The sequence below is a fragment of the Oncorhynchus tshawytscha genome, linkage group LG06, assembly GCF_018296145.1.
Source record: "Oncorhynchus tshawytscha isolate Ot180627B linkage group LG06, Otsh_v2.0, whole genome shotgun sequence".
NCBI classification, from domain to species: Eukaryota; Metazoa; Chordata; class Actinopteri; order Salmoniformes; family Salmonidae; genus Oncorhynchus; species Oncorhynchus tshawytscha.
Window position 1 is genome coordinate 61,362,212 of NC_056434.1, and position 18,521 is coordinate 61,380,732.

General features: G+C 43.2%; 1 protein-coding gene across 7 annotated transcripts in view; it reads right to left on the reverse strand.

The window, feature by feature from the left end:
• Window positions 1-7,666: 7,666 nt before the first annotated feature.
• LOC112252829 (regulator of microtubule dynamics protein 2) overlaps window positions 7,667-18,521 on the reverse strand; it is a 71,952-nt gene continuing 61,097 nt past the window's right edge. For 6 of the 7 annotated variants that reach the window (XM_024424468.2, XM_024424467.2, XM_024424469.2 and 3 more), the window contains exons 6-11: window positions 13,872-13,947; window positions 12,611-12,688; window positions 11,684-11,782; window positions 10,274-10,327; window positions 10,060-10,140; window positions 7,667-9,930 (exon numbers count right to left, since the gene is read on the reverse strand). In XM_024424468.2, the coding sequence (XP_024280236.1) occupies window positions 9,874-9,930; window positions 10,060-10,140; window positions 10,274-10,327; window positions 11,684-11,782; window positions 12,611-12,688; window positions 13,872-13,947 (445 nt within the window). In that variant the 3' untranslated portion in view covers window positions 7,667-9,873. Of the gene's footprint in view, window positions 9,931-10,059; window positions 10,163-10,273; window positions 10,328-11,683; window positions 11,783-12,610; window positions 12,689-13,871; window positions 13,948-18,521 lie in introns of all 7 variants that reach the window. The other variant, XM_024424473.2, reaches the window with a different exon arrangement.

The following is an 18,521-nucleotide window of genomic DNA, read 5'->3' on the forward strand; positions in this document are numbered from 1 at the left end:
TTGCCATAACAAAGGGGTTGAATAATTATTGACGTAAGACATTTCAGCCATTCATTTTGTATTAATTTGTAAAAAAAGAAAAAAGAAATCTAAAAACAATTCCCACTTTGACATTATGGGGTATTGTGTGTAGGCCAGTGAGATGTCATTTAAAAAAAAATCAATCTTAAGTTCAGGTTGTAAGTCAAGGGGTGTGAATACTTTCTGAAGGCACTATTTTAATTTTGTAAAATTTTCAGGCCCACAGGGAAGGGGTGGTATGGGAAAGGTTTTCTCTGGTCGCCGGGGGGGATTCATGTACATTTTGAAAATTATAGACTGTTTGTGATTTGAACCCGTCACCCAAAAAATTATAATAATAAAAAGTTGCTCACAAAAAAAGAAAAATGACTGGCGGCGTGACTTTCCGTTAGTTATTTTTTGCCATCCGTGAGAGTAAATGTTATTCCGGTTCTTCTGTTCTATTACATTGTTAACAGTTTTGTAACTTTAACGAAGCTTACAAAAATGTAAGAGTTCCTAGAAAGCTTACGCAAATCCCAATGTTGGGAAAGTTACCACTTTGTAACAATATGTAAACAATTATGTAATTAATAATACATTACAATATGTAATGAGTAAAAATGTTTTCATTACATTTTTTATTAGCAGGGTACCAATTTAATATGATGAGCAATAATGACATTTACTGTCACAGGTGGCAAAAAAATAGCTATCTGAAAGCCACACCTACTGAAAATAACCTATGGATTACATTAAAAAAAGACCTAACTGCTGGGTCAACTCAGTATGAAAATGAATATAAACCAATTGATGGTTAAATTAACCCAATATGTTGGGTTATTCATGCAACACTGGCTGGATCAAAATAACCAAACGTGTGTTCTGTCCAATATTTATCCAGCGCTGGGTTACCAAATTGTGTTGATTTTACCCAGCATTTTTTTGTGTAGGTGGTGAGGAAGATGACCTCATCCTTGATAGCATGACTGATGACAGTTTGGTTTTGTGACTCGTTACGTCACATTTTCCCATTATCCAAAAAGACTGACAGTCGTGTCTGTGATGGCCAATCATAAATTCATGACAGTTCCTCAAAAGTAGGATATAGTTGACCAACCTCTCAGACAGGCAATGTGCACATTAGCAGAAGTTTTCCAGTAAACCTTACTTTCAAGATGATTAACTACCGCAAACAACATATCCAGTTAGGACATTATGAGAAGGGAAAGGAGAACATTTCCAAATTATGTAACTATGTTGTTCAGATGAGATGTTAACCCTTAAGGATTTCCCTGAGCCACTGGTATATTTGTTTGGCCTTTGAGGATCACGAGACAAGTTTTATGTTTTGTTTTGCTATTTATTTCACCTATAACTAACCAGGTAGGCAAGTTGAGAACAAGTTCTCATTTACAACTGCGGCCTGGCCAAGATAAAGCAAAGCAGTTCGACTCATATAACAACACAAAGTTACACATGGAGTAAAACAAACTTACAGTCAATAATACAGTAGAAAAATAAGTATATATACAATGTGAGCAAATGAGGTGAGATAAGGGAGGTAAGGCAATAAATAGGCCATGGTGGTGAAGTAAATACAATTTAGCAATTAAAAACACTGGAATGGTAGATTTGACAGTAGATGAGTGTGCAAAGTAGAAATACTGGGGTACAAAGGAGCAAAATAAATAAATGAATACAGTAGGGGAAGACGTAGTTGTTTGGGCTATTTATAGATGGGCTATGTACAGGTGTAGTGATCTGTGAGCTGCTCTGACAGCTGGTGCTTAAAGCTAGTGAGGGAGATAAGAGTTTCCAGCTTCAGAGATTTTTGTAGTTCGTTCCAGTCATTGGCAGCAGAGAACTGGAAGGAGAGGCGGCCAAAGGAGGAATTGGTTTTGGGGTTGACAAGTGAGATACACCTTCCGGAACGCGCGCTACCGGTGGGTGCAGCTATGGTGACCAGCGAGCAGAGATCAAATCAAATCAAATTTATTTATATAGCCCTTCGTACATCAGCTGATATCTCAAAGTGCTGTACAGAAACCCAGCCTAAAACCCCAAACAGCAAGCAATGCAGGTGTAGAAGCACGGTGGCTAGGAAAAACTCCCTAGAAAGGCCAAAACCTAGGAAGAAACCTAGAGAGGAACCAGGCTATGTGGGGTGGCCAGTCCTCTTCTGGCTGTGCCGGGTGGAGATTATAACAGAACATGGCCAAGATGTTCAAATGTTCATAAATGACCAGCATGGTCGAATAATATACGGCAGAACAGTTGAAACTGGAGCAGCAGCACAGTCAGGTGGAAGTTGAAACTAGAGCAGCAGCATGGCCAGGTGGACTGGGGACAGCAAGGAGTCATCATGTCAGGTAGTCCTGGGGCATGGTCCTAGGGCTCAGGTCAGTTGAAACTGGAACAGCAGCATGGCCAGGTGGACTGGGGACAGCAAGGAGTCACCATGTCAGGTAGTCCTGGAGCTCAGGTCCTAGGGCTCAGGTCCTCCGAGAGAGAGAAAGAAAGAGAGAAGGAGAGAATTAGAGAACGCACACTTAGATTCACACAGGACACCGAATAGGACAGGAGAAGTACTCCAGATATAACAAACTGACCCCAGCCCCCGACACATAAACTACTGCAGCATAAATACTGGAGGCTGAGACAGGAGGGGTCAGGAGACACTGTGGCCCCATCCGAGGTCACCCCGGACAGGGCCAAACAGGAAGGATATAACCCCACCCACTTTGCCAAAGCACAGCCCCCACACCACTAGAAGGATATCTTCAACCACCAACTTACCATCCTGAGACAAGGCTGAGTATAGCCCACAAAGATCTCCGCCACGGCACAACCCAAGGGGGGGGCGCCAACCCAGACAGGATGACCACAACAGTGAATCAACCCACTCAGGTGATGCACCCCCTCCAGGGATGGCATGAGAGAGCCCCAGTAAGCCAGCGACCCAGCCCCTGTAATAGGGTTAGAGGCAGAGAATCCCAGTGGAAAGAGGGGAACCGGCCAGGCAGAGACAGCAAGGGCGGTTCGTTGCTCCAGAGCCTTTCCGTTCACCTTCACACTCCTGGGCCAGACTACACTCAATCATATGACCCACTGAAGAGATGAGTCTTCAGTAAAGACTTAAAGGTTGAGACCGAGTTTGCGTCTCTGACATGGGTAGGCAGACCGTTCCATAAAAATGGAGCTCTATAGGAGAAAGCCCTGCCTCCAGCTGTTTGCTTAGAAATTCTAGGGACAATTAGGAGGCCTGCGTCTTGTGACCGTAGCGTACGTGTAGGTATGTACGGCAGGACCAAATCAGAGAGATAGGTAGGAGCAAGCCCATGTAATGCTTTGTAGGTTAGCAGTAAAACCTTGAAATCAGCCCTTGCTTTGACAGGAAGCCAGTGTAGAGAGGCTAGCACTGGAGTAATATGATCAAATTTTTTGGTTCTAGTCAGGATTCTAGCAGCCATATTTAGCACTAACTGAAGTTTATTTAGTGCTTTATCCGGGTAGCCGGAAAATAGAGCATTGCAGTAGTCTAACCTAGAAGTGACAAAAGCATGGATAAATTTTTCTGCATCATTTTTGGACAGAAAGTTTCTGATTTTTGCAATGTTACGTAGATGGAAAAAAGATGTCCTTGAAATGGTCTTGATATGTTCTTCAAAAGAGAGATCAGGGTCCAGAGTAACGCCGAGGTCCTTCACAGTTTTATTTGAGACGACTGTACAACCATTAAGATGAATTGTCAGATTCAACAGAAGATCTCTTTGTTTCTTGGGACCTAGAACAAGCATCTCTGTTTTGTCCGAGTTTAATAGTAGAAAGTTTGCAGCCATCCACTTCCTTATGTCTGAAACACATGCTTCTAGCGAGGGCAATTTTGGGGCTTCACCATGTTTCATTGAAATGTACAGCTGTGTGTCATCCGCATAGCAGTGAAAGTTTACATTATGTTTTCGAATAACATCCCCAAGAGGTAAAATATATAGTGAGAACAATAGTGGTCCTAAAACGGAACCTTGAGGAACACCGAAATTTACAGTTGATTTGTCAGAGGACAAACCATTCACAGAGACAAACTGATATCTTTCCGACAGATAAGATCTAAACCAGGCCAGAACATGTCCGTGTAGACCAATTTGGGTTTCCAATCTCTCCAAAAGAATGTGGTGATCGATGGTATCAAAAGCGGCACTAAGGTCTAGGAGCACGAGGACAGATGCAGAGCCTCGGTCCGATGCCATTAAAATGTCATTTACCACCTTCACAAGTGCCGTCTCAGTGCTATGATGGGGTCTAAAACCAGACTGAAGCATTTCGTATACATTGTTTGTCTTCAGGAAGGCAGTGAGTTGCTGAGCAACAGCCTTCTCTAAAATTTTTGAGAGGAATGGAAGATTCGATATAGGCCGATAGTTTTTTATATTTTCTGGGTCAAGGTTTGGCTTTTTCAAGAGAGGCTTTATTACTGCCACTTTTAGTGAGTTTGGTACACATCCAGTGGATAGAGAGCCGTTTATTATGTTCAACATAGGAGGGCCAAGCACAGGAAGCAGCTCTTTCAGTAGTTTAGTTGGAATAGGGTCCAGTATGCAGCTTGAAGGTTTAGAGGCCATGATTATTTTCATCATTGTGTCAAGAGATACAGTACTAAAACACTTGAGTGTCTCTCTTGATCCTAGGTCCTGGCAGAGTTGTGCAGACTCAGGACAACTGAGGTTTGGAGGAATACGCAGGTTTAAAGAGGAGTCCGTAATTTGCTTTCTAATAATCATAATCTTTTCCTCAAAGAAGTTCATGAATTTATCACTGCTAAAGTGAAAGTCATCCTCTCTTGGGGAATGCTGCTTTTTAGTTAGCTTTGCGACAGTATCAAAAAGGAATTTCGGATTGTTCTTATTTTCCTCAATTAAGTTAGAAAAATAGGATGATCGAAGAGCAGTAAGGGCTCTTCGGTACTGCACGGTACTGTCTTTCCAAGCTAGTCGGAAGACTTCCAGTTTGGTGTGGCGCCATTTCCGTTCCAATTTTCTGGAAGCTTGCTTCAGAGCTCGGGTATTTTCTGTGTACCAGGGAGCTAGTTTCTTATGAGAATTCTTTTTAGTTTTTAGGGGTGCAACTGCATCTAGGGTATTGCGCAAGGTTAAATTGAGATCCTCAGTTAGGTGGTTAACTGATTTTTGTCCTCTGGCGTCCTTGGGTAGGCAGAGGGAGTCTGGAAGGGCATCAAGGAATCTTTGTGTTGTCTGTGAATTTATAGCACGACTTTTGATGTTCCTTGGTTGGGGTCTGAGCAGATTATTTGTTGCAATTGCAAATATAGATGAGGTGGGACTTTACCTAGCAGGGTCTTGTAGATGACCTGGAGGCAGTGGGTTTGGTGACGAGTATGAAGCGAGGACCAGCCAACGAGAGCGTACAGGTTGCAGTGGTGGGTAGAATATGGGGCTTTGGTGACAAAACAGATGGCACTATGATAGACTGCATCCAATTTGTTGAGTAGGGTGTTGGAGGCTATTTTGTCAATGACATGACCATAGTCGAGGATCAGCATGAGTGAAGGATGCTTTGTTGCGAAATAGGAAGCCAATTCTAGATTTAACTTTGGATTGGAGATGTTTAATGTGAGTCTGGAAGGAGAGTTTACAGTCTAAGCAAACACCTAGGTATTTGTAGTTGTCCACATATTCTAAGTCAGAACAGTCCAGAGTAGTGATGCTGGACGGACGGGCAGGTGCAGGCAGCGATCGGTCGAAGAGCATGCATTTAGTTTTACTTGTATTTAAGAGCAGTTGGAGGCCACGGAAGGAGAGTTGTATGGCATTGAAGCTCGTCTGGAGGCTAGTTAACACAGTGTCCAAAGAAGGGCCAGAAGTATACAGAATGGAGGTGGAGGTAGAGGTGGATCAGAGACTCACCAGCAGCAAGAGCGACATCATTGATATATACAGAGAAGAGAGTCGGCCCAAGAATTGAACCCCCATAGAGACTGCCAGAGGCCCGGACAACAGGCCTTCAGACACACTGAACTCTGTCGGAGAAGTAGTTGGTGAACCAGGCGAGGCAATAATTTGAGAACCCAAGGCTGTTGAGTCTGCCGATGAGGATGTGGTGATTGACAGAGTCGAAAGCCTTGGCCAGGTCAATGAATGTGGCTGCACAGTATTGTTTCTTATCGATGGCGGTTAAGATATCATTGAGAACCTTGAGCGTGGCTGAGGTGTACCCATGACCAGCTTGGAAACCAGATTGCATAGCAGAGAAGGTACGGTAAGATTCAAAATGGTCGGTGATCTGTTTGTTAACTTGGCCTTCGAATGCCTTAGAAAGACAGGGTAGGATAGGGGTCTGCAGCAGTTTGTGTCAAGAGTGTCCCCCCCTTTGAAGAGGGGGATGACCGCAGCTGCTTTCCAATCTTTGGGAATCTCAGACGACACGAAAGAGAGGTTGAACAGGCTAGTAATAGGGGTTGCAACAATTTCGGCAGATAATTTTAGAAATAAAGGGTCCAGATTGTCTAGCCCGGCTGATTTGTGGGGGTCCAGATTTTGCAGCTCTTTCAGAACATCAGCTGACTGGATTTGGGAGAAGGAGAAATTGGGAATGCTTGGGCGAGTTGCTGTGGGGGGGTGCAGTGCTGTTGCTGTGGCCAGGTGGGGTGCAGTGCTGTTGGATTCCGGTGGTGACAGAGTTTTCAATCCTCAGTGCAATGGGCAGCTAGGAGGAGGTGCTCTTATTCTGCATGGACTTTACAATGTCCCAGAACTTTTTAAAGTTTGTGTAGCAGGAAGCAAATTTCTGCTTGAAAAAGCTAGCCTTGGCTTTTCTAACTGCCTGTGTATATTGGTTTCTAACTTCCCTAAAAAGTAGCATTTCACGGGGGCTGTTCGATGCTGATGCAGAACGCCACAGGATGTTTTTGTGTTGGTTAAGGGCAGTCAGGTCTGGAGAGAACCAAGGGCTATATCTGTTCCTGATTCTACATTTCTTGAATGGGGTATGCTTATTTAAGATGGCGAGGAAAGCATTTAAAAAAAATAACCAGGCATCCTCTACTGACGGGATGAGGTCGATATCCTTCCAGGATACCAGGGCCAGGTCCATTAGAAAGGCCTACAAGCACAGTACGTTAGGGAGAGTTAGTGATTGTGGTAGGCAGCAGGGTTGTGATTAAGACATTAACATGAACTTTTCAGTCCACTTTGGAAAATTAAGAGGCAAAACCAACTTTCCAAGGATTTATTTTGAGTTCTTTTAATACTGAACAAACACCTGTGTTCCTTTAGGAGGTAATTGAATGAGTCTATGCCATAACAATAACCTGAAACATGACCAGACTGGAGGGAAGTTGGACTGAATTTGATCCAGTGACAAATTTAAAATTGGCTCCGGAACAAACTATACAGTCTGCACAAAAAGGAGAATGGAAGGGGGGCTTACAAATAAAACACCACACGTCACCTTTGGTAATCAAGCAAGAACATGCTTTCATACCTTGCTATTCCATTACATTTGGACCCGAGACCAGGCAAAATATTTGGTTGATATTAGAATGAAAATGTCCCTATTAGATTTTAATCAAGTGTTGTGTACAAAAAAATAGTTGTGTGTGCGCATGTATTCCAGCAAAACCCCCCCCTCACACACACACACACACACACACGATTCCACATATTTATTGAAAAATGGCAGACTCAAATAACATTGATCAGTGGTGTCTATAGAACAGTAGTTTCCAGAGCCATGCATTTTCATTTCTAAATACATGGCTCGCGTAGTGTCTATAATATTTTATGTACCTTATTTAATTTACAAGATATTATAAACTGGGTGGTTAGAGCCCTGAATGCTGATTGGCTGACAGCCGTGGTATATCAGACCATATATCACGGGTATGAGAAAACATGTCTTTTTACTGCTCAAATTATTTTGGTAACCAGTTTATAATAGCAATAAGGCACCTCAGGATTTGTGGTACATGGCCAAAATACCACAGCTAATGGGTAGTATCCAGGAAATCCGCATTGCGTTGTGTGTAAGAACAGTCCTTAGCCGTGGTATATTGGCCATATACCACACCCCCTCGGTCCTTTCGCTTAAAATTTACTTCACTGCCCACTGGGCACAGACATCAATTCAACATCTATTCCAAGTTGGTTCAATGTCATTTCATTTAAATGACGTGGAAACAACGTTGATTCAACCAGTGTGCGCCCAGTGGGTACAATGTGTACAACCCTAGATACAACAAAAGCATACATTCATATTACTGGAACACAGACAAATCTGAGGCAAAATAAATTATACCATTCTTGTATTTCACCTCTCAGATAAAGTATGCACCAGTTAATGGTTTCCAGAAGACTTGATAGGGAAGGAAACTGGACTCCTAGGGAGAATCTCAATTTCATACTCCTCAAGTCCTTCTTCCTCGCCTCATTTTCAAAACCCATCGGATGAGAAAGCCAGAGGTCCCTTCCCTCTGACCTCCGCCAATTGAGAAGGAGAAGAGGAGAGAGGACGCGATGAGTATGACATTGAGATTCTGCCTAGGAGTCATGTTTCTTTCCCTATCAAGTCCTTCCTCTTATCCGATGGGACCATCATCTCAGTCTATGTACAGACAGTGACAGGAACACAAAACCTGCCAACCAGCAGAGCTACACTAGTGGTCCACTCAGTGCAGGTCAAAGAATACTTAAAAAAATATCCAAGTCTGCATCTGAAATGGCACCATATTCCCTATTTAGTGCACTACATCTGACCAGAGCCCCTATTCCATATTTAGTGGACTACGGCCCTGGTCAAATGTACTGTACTTGATAGGAAATAGGGTAACATATAGTTATATATAGTGCCTTCAGAAAGTAGTTAAACCCCTTGAATTTTTCCACTTAGTCATGTTATAGCCTTTTATTTATTTAAATTATTTTTAATTAAAAAATGAAAAATGAAGAGCTGAAATGTCAATAACTATTCAACCCCTCCGTTATGCCAAGGCTAAATAAGTTCAGGAGTAAAAATGTGCTTAACAAGTCACAGAAGACTCACTGTGGTCAATAATAATGTTTTGAATGACTACCTCATCTCTGTACCCCACACATACAATTATCTACAAGGTCCCTCAGTCGAACAGTGATTTTCAAACAGATTCAACCACAAAGACCAGTGCTGTTTTCCAATGCACTTATTGGTAGGTGGGTTAAAACAGGAAAAACAGGCATCAACATTTTTTTATTTTAAAGCAGTTCTTAGGCTAGGCTATTTCAGTGTAATAAAAAAAACAAATCAAGAATAATTATTGATACATATGCAGTTTACAGGGGACCATATTCATTTATGACACCAACAGGGTGAGTATAATTATTAAAACATTTTCTAGCTACAGTATTGCCTGGTCCTCCACACTCGACTGCAGATTGCTTCAAGATATGGAAGATAATATACATCCCATTGAACACCATTGATTGACTTACATCAAAGATGGGAACAGCCAATGAAATTGGATTCTGGGTGTGTAACTGCTTGCTGATAGGTCAAAACTGTCCCTTTTTACCACAATCTCTTTAGCAAACAGATGTAAAATAATTTTGATATCTGCTTTTATAAGACATCAAGATGTGTCTGTGATAAACTTGTTCTCCAGAACAGTGTTCCCTAGCATGCACAGCCAATCCAGTCATCTCCAGTCCCAGAGAGGATTAGCAAGAGTCCGGTATTTCAGAAATGTTGAAGCCCCCATTGAAGGTACTGTCCCATCAGTAATCAAAGAAGACATTGATTTGGATTCCATTCATAGTGTGGCTTCCAGTGAAGATGATCCTGGGTTTCTCCCTAGCGAGAGGACGTAACCATTTCGAAATGTCCTCAATAAACACCTAGCGCAGGGAGAAGGTAGTCAAGCTCCTTCTGTGCCTCCTCATCCTTGGAGAGAGAGAAAGAGAAATAAAAAGAGACAATCAATCTCTTTTTGAACCACAACAATGACAAACGTGAGAGAACTAAGACTTTAGAGCACAAGAATAAGCCAGTGACAATACAGTCAGTACCCACCTCTTTGGAAACAGTTTCCATTGAGGCAGCAGCATCCCACATCTTCCTGGCCTGACCTTTCTGCCCCAAGTCTCTGTAACACTGACCAATCAAAAACACATTCCTCCTCCACATCATTATCACCATCGTTGCACATACAGAGTCCGTTTGATTATTGGATATACTGTAGATTAATCTAAGACGCAAACATTACAACATGGGCAGTCCGACTTACCTTGGCTAAAAACACATAGTTTAATTTGGAGTACTTGGGACGGATCTCCTCCACCTGTGAAAGAGTGAAAATATTATAAAACACGAGAACACTGTACTTGCTGATAATCAACTCTTTCTGGAGTTCAGCTTCCTGAGGCTGGATCAAAATGCCCTCTCCTTGTCCAGAATCTCTGAGTCATACTCTTGTGAGAAGGTAGCCCTGCATTGTAAGCACAAATCTCCCCCCCAAGCTTTGAGAGTGTCTGAGTTAAGTGTTACCATAAGGCCAGAGGAGGCTGGTGGGAAGAGCTATAGGAGGAGTAGGCTCATTGTAATGGCTGGAATGGAATAAATGGAAGTGAGTCAAACGTGGTTTCCATACGTTTGATACCGTACGGGGGTTGGTACACGATTTGGGCAAATGACTGCAATTGAAACATAGAACCTGCTCAGCACACACAATTACAGAAAGGACTAACCATAGCACTATTCTGCCTCTAGCCGTAGACAATTCTATTTCACTTGACTCTACCTTAAATTCGGACCCTATATAGCCTGAGTATTAATAGTACAATTAAAAGAATACTAGGGCAACACTTGAGCACTAGGTAGTGTGTAGTTACTGTTTGTGTACTTAGTTATAGTGGCACAAGTTGTAGAACAGCAGGATGTGTTTGTTGAAGCTAAACAGCCACTACCAGAGTCCTTGCGGCCAGAAGAAACGAGTTACAACAGAGACCACTTAAATTCAATTGATGGGTGAGATACACAAGACATGAGGAAGAGGCATGAAGCAAGACAATCTTGGACAGGGGTAATTTCACATCTCTCTATATAAACATGTGAAATGTGGGAACACAGACTAAGCCTCGAAATACATGTGGTTTGGTCTTTAAATCTTAAATCTAACAGCAAGTGCGCAGAACACAGGGAGGAGTTCTCCGAGTTGAAATGTAGTGATCAGAAAAGCTGAGTTAAAGAGAGAGAACTTGGGGCGGCAGGGTAGCCTTAGTGGTTAGAGAGTCGGACCAGTAACCGAAAGGTTGCCAGATCGAATCCCAGAGCTGACAAGGTAAAAAAAAAAAAAAAAAAAAAAAAAAAAAAATCTGCCGTTTTGCCCCTGAACAAGGCAGGACGACTGTTCTCTGATAGGCCGTCATTGTAAATAAGAATTTGTTCTTAACTGACTTTCCTAGTTAAATTAAAATAAAAAAACTTGAAAGGACTGTATGATTCTAACAGGCTAAAGTATACAGTGCAAAACTATGAAAGTTACAGAAACAGAGTAGCTGTCCATATTCAAATCTAGCAGTCGGGCAAATGAGAAATGTACTGGTAAATTACATTTGCAAGGCCTGACATGCTTTACTCCACACTAACAGGTACTGCCAAACACACCAATCTATGCTAGCAAGGTGAATCCCAATACCTTGAGGAAGTTCTTCAGCGCATCTTGGACCGTGGCACTTGGAGGCTCTCCAAACAATGTAGCAGCAATTTTCCTCTCGATCCAGGACAGCTGAGCCACCTGAACAGAACCAGTGTATAGAGCCCTTTCAGAACATGGTGAATCAGATAAACATTTAAAACGACATGGTGTGAACATGACTCTCATACTACAGTGCGTAAACAGTGCAAGTAGCATTTAAACAGGAGGGGGTCATGGGAGTAATGGATCTGAAAATTACTTTCCCCCCCATCTTAAAAAAAATATTTAAAAAAGAAGTCACTATGGAAAGACACTTCCAAAATACTAACTAATGTTCCTAAAGCCCCGTCACTCAGGATGCGGAGACAATATAACCCGCAATGGAAGCAATTTCTAATCCTGACACAAACCAACCCATCATGATAAGCAGTCACACACACACACCTTTTCCATAAAACTTGATTACAGGAATAAGATAATGGGCCTAATGTGATGGACTTGCTGGGTCAAACGCACGCACTGTTCCTTCCCCGCCCCATTCATCTTAGAAATGTGCAATTGTAGGTGTAGCACTGCCTTGCCGTCCCCGTGGGCCCTTTCAAAGAGGGGCCGCTGCCTGAACGGAAACAGCGGATCAATGTTTAACGTGAACACAGAGCAGAACGCCCTTTAAATTCACTCTCACAAATCATCAGGTGTGACTTTTTCTTCCTTCTTCGGAGAAATAGCCACTCATCTTTGACTGCAGATAGCTACACATGGCAGGGTATGTGGAGGGTGCTTGTGTGCGTGTCTGTCAATGAGTGTGTGTCAATGAGTGTGTATTGCTAATGACTCCTTCTCAAAGCTCCTACATTGATCACTTTTCAGGGAGTGTATTCCTCACTGTATGGTTGACTTGCGTTAATGTGTGTGTATGTCACATACAGCGTAGCACCAGCGGCCCAGCAGGTAGTAAGACATAGGATCCTGTGGTTTCAGCTCGATGGCCTTATCCAGATGATCCTGAACACAGAAGAGGACAGACAGCATTAAGTGTTGATTCATGACACCACACATTTTCCTCTGACCTGATCTGCCCTGCTCCACAGCTACCCACAACTATGCCACAAAAATCTCTCACACACGCACATGCATCACAAGCTCCTATTTGTCATGCAACCCTCTCCCTCCCACTGTTCTTTTCCACTCAATCGCAAAATCCTCTTTCTTTTATATATATATATATATATGCTGCGTGCGGTTCAGGCATTATGCAACCCATGCATCTGGGTGTTTTATTTATTTAACCCTTATTTTAGCAGGTAAGTTGACTGAGAACACATTCTCATTAACAGCAACAACCTGGGGAATAGGTACAGGGGAGAGAAAACAACCAATTTTAAGCTGTGGATGATTAGGTGGCCATGATGGTATGAGGGCCAGATTGGGAATTTAGCACAGGACACCAGGGTTAACACCCCTACTCTTACTATAAGTGCCATGGGATCTTCCGTGACCAGAGAGTCAAGACACCCTTTTAACGTCTCATCCGAAAGACAGCACCCGTCACCTGGCAATGTCCCCAATCACTGCCTTGGGGCACTGGGATTTTTTTTATAGACCAGATGAAAGAGTGCCTCCTCCGAAAGAGTGCCACTTCCAGCAGCATCTGGACTCCCATCCAGGGACCAACCCTGCTTAGCTTCAGAGGCAAGCCAGCAGTGGGATGTAGGGTGGTATGCTGCTGGACAGTGAGGGGAGTGATCTGAATAGAGCCCATAGTCAATAAGGCTGACGCCTGTACAGCAGTCAGTGTATATAAGTACTGACAATAACCGTATGTATAGGAACACTTTTTACATTTAATTTGAGGGATACCTGACCTAAATAAGACCGAGGGTGATTCTTCAGCTGTCAACTTGTGGTTGTATGCCAGGGGAGGACCCTCGACATAGCTGGGAATCAACACTGACTGAGCGAGACCACAGGTGAAGTTCTGGAAAAGCACACGCCCCGACCTCACCTCAGTTACCCTCTCTTATTATTGCTAAATTCCACCATTCCATCGGTGTGCCTGCCATCACCTCAGGTGCTGCTAATGTAGGTAAGGTCTGACATGCTTCAAGTACACACAAAACAAACACTTGAATCAGTGACTACATAAAGATATGGCTTTATGTGTAGACTGTCAAAAAAAATCACTTACTTTGAAGATGTAGCCATTCTTTATCCTGTTCTGCACAGTCTCGTACTCTGTCATGATTCCACACATTATGGCGTACCTAGAGAAACAGAGAATTGAGAGAATTGCTCAACAATGTTGCTTTGGCAATATGAATATGTCATTTTTGTCATGCCAATAAAGCCTTTTGAAAGTGAGAGACACCCCTATTTCAATACTTTGTAGAAGAAGCACCTTTGGCAGCGATTACAGCTGTGGGTCTTTCTGGGTAAGTCTGTAAGAGCTTTCCACACCTGGATTGTGCAACATTTGCCTCTTTTTTTTCTCCCTGAAATTGCTTTAAGCTCTGTCAAATTGTTTGTTGATCATTGCTAGACAACCATTTTCATATAACTTGCCATATATTTTCAAGCAGATTTAAGTTCAAACTGTAACTAAGCCACTCAGGAACATTCATGGTCTACTTGGTAAGCAGCTCCAATGTAGATTTGGTCTTGTGTTTAAGGTTATTGTTCTGATGAAAGGTGAATTAAACTCTGTGTCTGGTGGAAATCAGACTGAACCAGGTTTTCCTCAACGATTTTGTCTGTGTTTAGCTCCATTACGTTTATTTTTTATTCTGAAAAACTCCACAGTCCTTAACGATTACAAGCATACCCATAACATGATGCAGCCACCACTATGCTTGAAAATATGGAGAGTGCTACTCATGAATGTGCTGTATTGGATTTGCTCAAAACATAACACTTTGTATTCTAGACAAAAAGTGAATTGCTAAGCCACATTTTTGGCAGTATTACTTTAGTGCCTTGTTCCAAACAGGATGCATGTTTTGGAATATTTGTATTCTGTACAGACTTCCTTCTATTCACTGTCATTTAGGTACGTATTGTGGAGTAACTACAATGTTGTTGATCCATCTTCAGTTTTCTACCATTACAGCCATTAAACTCTGTAACTGTTTTAAAAAGTCACCATTGGCCTCATGGTGAAATCCTTGAGAAGTTTCCTTCCTCCGGCAACTGAGTTAGGAAGGACGCCTGTATCTTTTGTAGTGACTGGGTGTATTGATAGAGGTCGACCGATTATGATTTTTCAACACCGATACCGATTATCGGAGGACCAAAAAGGCGATACCGATTAATCGGCTGATTTAAAAAAATATACAGTGGGGCAAAAAAGTATTTAGTCAGCCACCAATTGTGCAAGTTCTCCCACTTAAAAATATGAGAGAGGCCTGTCATTTTCATCATAGGTACACTTCAACTATGACAGACAAAATGAGAAAAAAAAAATCCAGAAAATCACATTGTAGGATTTTTTATGAATTTATTTGCAAATTATGGTGGAAAATAAGTATTTGGTCAATAACCAAAGATTCTCAATACTTTCTTATATACCCTTTGTTGGCAATTACAGAGGTCAAACGTTTTCTGTAAGTCTTCACAAGGTTTTCACACACTGTTGCTGGTATTTTGGCCCATTCCTCCATGCAGATCTCCTCTAGAGCAGTGATGTTTTGGGGCTGTTGCTGGGCAACACGGACTTTCAACTCCCTCCAAAGATTTTCTATGGGGTTGAGATCGGGAGACTGGCTAGGCCACTCCAGGACCTTGAAATACCTCTTACGAAGCCACTCCTTCGTTGTCCGGGCGGTGTGTTTGGGATCATTGTCATGCTGAAAGACCCAGCCACGTTTCATCTTCAATGCCCTTGCTGATGGAAGGAGGTTTTCACTCAAAATCTCACGATACATGGCCCCATTCATTCTTTCCTTTACACGGATCAGTCGTCCTGGTCCCTTTGCAGAAAAAGACCCCCAAAGCATGATGTTTCCACCCCCATGCTTCACAGTAGGTATGGTGTTCTTTGGATGCAACTCAGCATTCTTTGTCCTCCAAACACGACGAGTTGAGTTTTTACCAAAAAGTTATATTTTGGTTTCATCTGACCATATGACATTCTCCGTTGCTCAAATCAAAAATACCTATTTAAATGAAAACATTTACAATAACAAATAAAGAGCAGCAGTAAAATAACAATATCGAGGCTATATACAGGGGGTACAGGTACAGGTACAGAGTCAATGTGCGGGGGCACCGGTTAGTCGAGGTAATATGTACATGTAGGTAGAGTTTTTAAAGCGACTATGCATAGATAATAACAGAGTAGGAGCAGCGTAAGAGGGGGGCGGGGGCAATGCAAATAGTCTGGGTAGTCATTTGATTAGATGTTCAGGAGTCTTATGGCTTGGGGGCAGAAGCTGTTTAGAAGCCTCTTGGACCTAGACTTGGCTCTCACGTACCGCTTGCTGTGCGGTAGCAGAGAGAACAGTCTATGACTAGGGTGGCTGGAATCTTTGACCATTTTTAGGGCCTTCCTCTGACACTGCCTGGTATAAAGGTCCTGGATGGCAGGAAGCTTGGCCCCAGTGACGTAATGGGCCGTACGCACTATTCTCTGTATTACCTTGATGTAGGAGCACGAACAGTTGCCATACCAGGCAGACATATAACCCGTCAGGATGCTCTCGATGGTGTAGCTGTAGAACCTTGAGGATCTGAGGACCCATGCCAAATCTTTTTAGTCTCCTGAAAAGGTTTTGTCGTGCCCTCTTCACAACTATCTTGGTGTGCTTGGACCATGTTAGTTTGTTGGTGATGTGGACACCAAGGAACTTGAAGCTCTCAACCTGCACCACTACAGCCCCGTTGATGAGAATGGGGGCCTGCTCGGTCCTCCTTTTCCTGTAGTACACAATCATCTCCTTTGTCTAGATCATGTTGAGGGAGAGGTTGTTGTCCTTGCACCACACGATCAGGTGTCTGATCTCCTCCCTATAGGCTGTCTCGTCATTCTCGGTGATCAGGCCTACCACTGTTGTATCATCAGCAAACTTAAATGATGGTGTTGGGAGTCGTGCCTGGCCGTGCAGTCATGAGTGAACAGGGAGTACGGAAGGGGACTGAGCACGCACCCGACCCGAGGAGCCCCTGTGTTGAGGATCAGCGTGGTGGATGTGTTGTTACCTACCCTTACCACCTGGGGGTGGCCCGACAGGTAGTCCAGGATCCAATTGCAGAGGGAGGTGTTGAGTCACAGGGTGCTTAGCTTAGAGGGCACTACGGTGTTGAACACTGAGCTGTAGTCAATGAATAGCATTCTAACATAGGTGTTCCTTTTGTCCAGGTGTGAAAGGGTAGTGTGGAGTGCAATAGAGATTGTATCATCTGTAGATCTGTTGGAGCAGTATGCAAATTGGAGTGGGTCTAGGATTTCTAGGATAGTGGTGTTGATGTGAGCCATGACCAGCCTTTCAAAGCACTTCATGGCTACAGACGTGAGTGCTATGGGTCGGTAGTCATTTAGGCAGGTTACCTTAGTGTTCTTGGGCACAGGGACTATGGTGGTCTGCTTGAAACATGTTGGTATTACAGACACAGACAGGGAGAGGTTGAAAATGTCAGTGAAGACACTTGCCAGTTGGTCATCGCATGCTCGGAGTACACATCCTGGTAATCCGTCTGGCCCTGCGGCCTTGTGAATGTCGACCTGTTTAAAGGTCTTACTCACATCGGCTGTGGAGAGCGTGATCACACAGTCGTCCGGAACAGCTGACGTTCTCATACATGTTTCAGTGTTACTTGCCTCGAAGAAAGCATAGAAATTATTTAGCTCGTCGGGTAGCCTCGTGTCATGGGCAGCTCTCAGCCGTGCTTCCCTTTGTAATCTGTAATAGTTTGCAAGCCCCGCCACATCCGACGAGCGTCGAAGCTGGTGTAGTACGATTCAATCTTAGTCCCGTATTGATGTTTTGCCCGTTTAATGGTTCGTCAGAGAGCAGGATTTTTTATAAGCTTCCGGGTTAGAGTCAAACTCCTTGAAAGCGGCAGCTCTACCCTTTAGCTCAGTGCGGATGTTGCCTGTAATCCATGGCTTCTGGTTTGGGTATGTACGTACAGCCACTGTGGGGACGATGTCGTCAATGCACTTATTAATGAAGCCAGTGACTGATGTGTTGTACTCCTCAATGCCATCGGAGGAATCCTAGAATATCCATATCCAGTCTGTGCTAGCAAAACAGTCCTGTAGCATCTGCTTCATCTGACCACTTTTTTATTGACCGAGTCACTGGTGCTTCCTGCTTTAATTTTTGCTTGTATGCAGGAATCAAGAGGATAGAATTATGGTCAGATTTGCCAAATGGAGGGCAAGGGAGAGCTTTGTACACGTCTCTGTGTGTTGGGTAAAGGTGGTCTAGAGTTTTTTCCCCATCTGGTTGCACATTTTGCGCAGCAGGAAATTAGGTCAAACGGATTTAAGTTTCCCTGCATTAAAGTCACCGGCCACTAGGAGCGCCACCTTTGGATGAGTGTTTGCTTATGGCTTTATACAGCTCATTGAGTGCGGTCTTAGTGCCAGCATCGGTTTGTGGTGGTAAATAGACAGCTACGAAGAATATAGATGAAAACTCTCTAGGTAGATAGTGTGGTCTACAGCTTATCAAGAGGTATTCTACCTCAGGCGAGCAAAACCTTGAGACTTCCTTAGATATCGTGCACCAGCTGTTGTTTACAAATATAAATAGACCGTCACCCCTCGTCTTACCAGAGGCTGCTGTTCTATCCTGCCGATACAGTGTATAACCCGCCAGCTGTATGTTATTGATTTCGT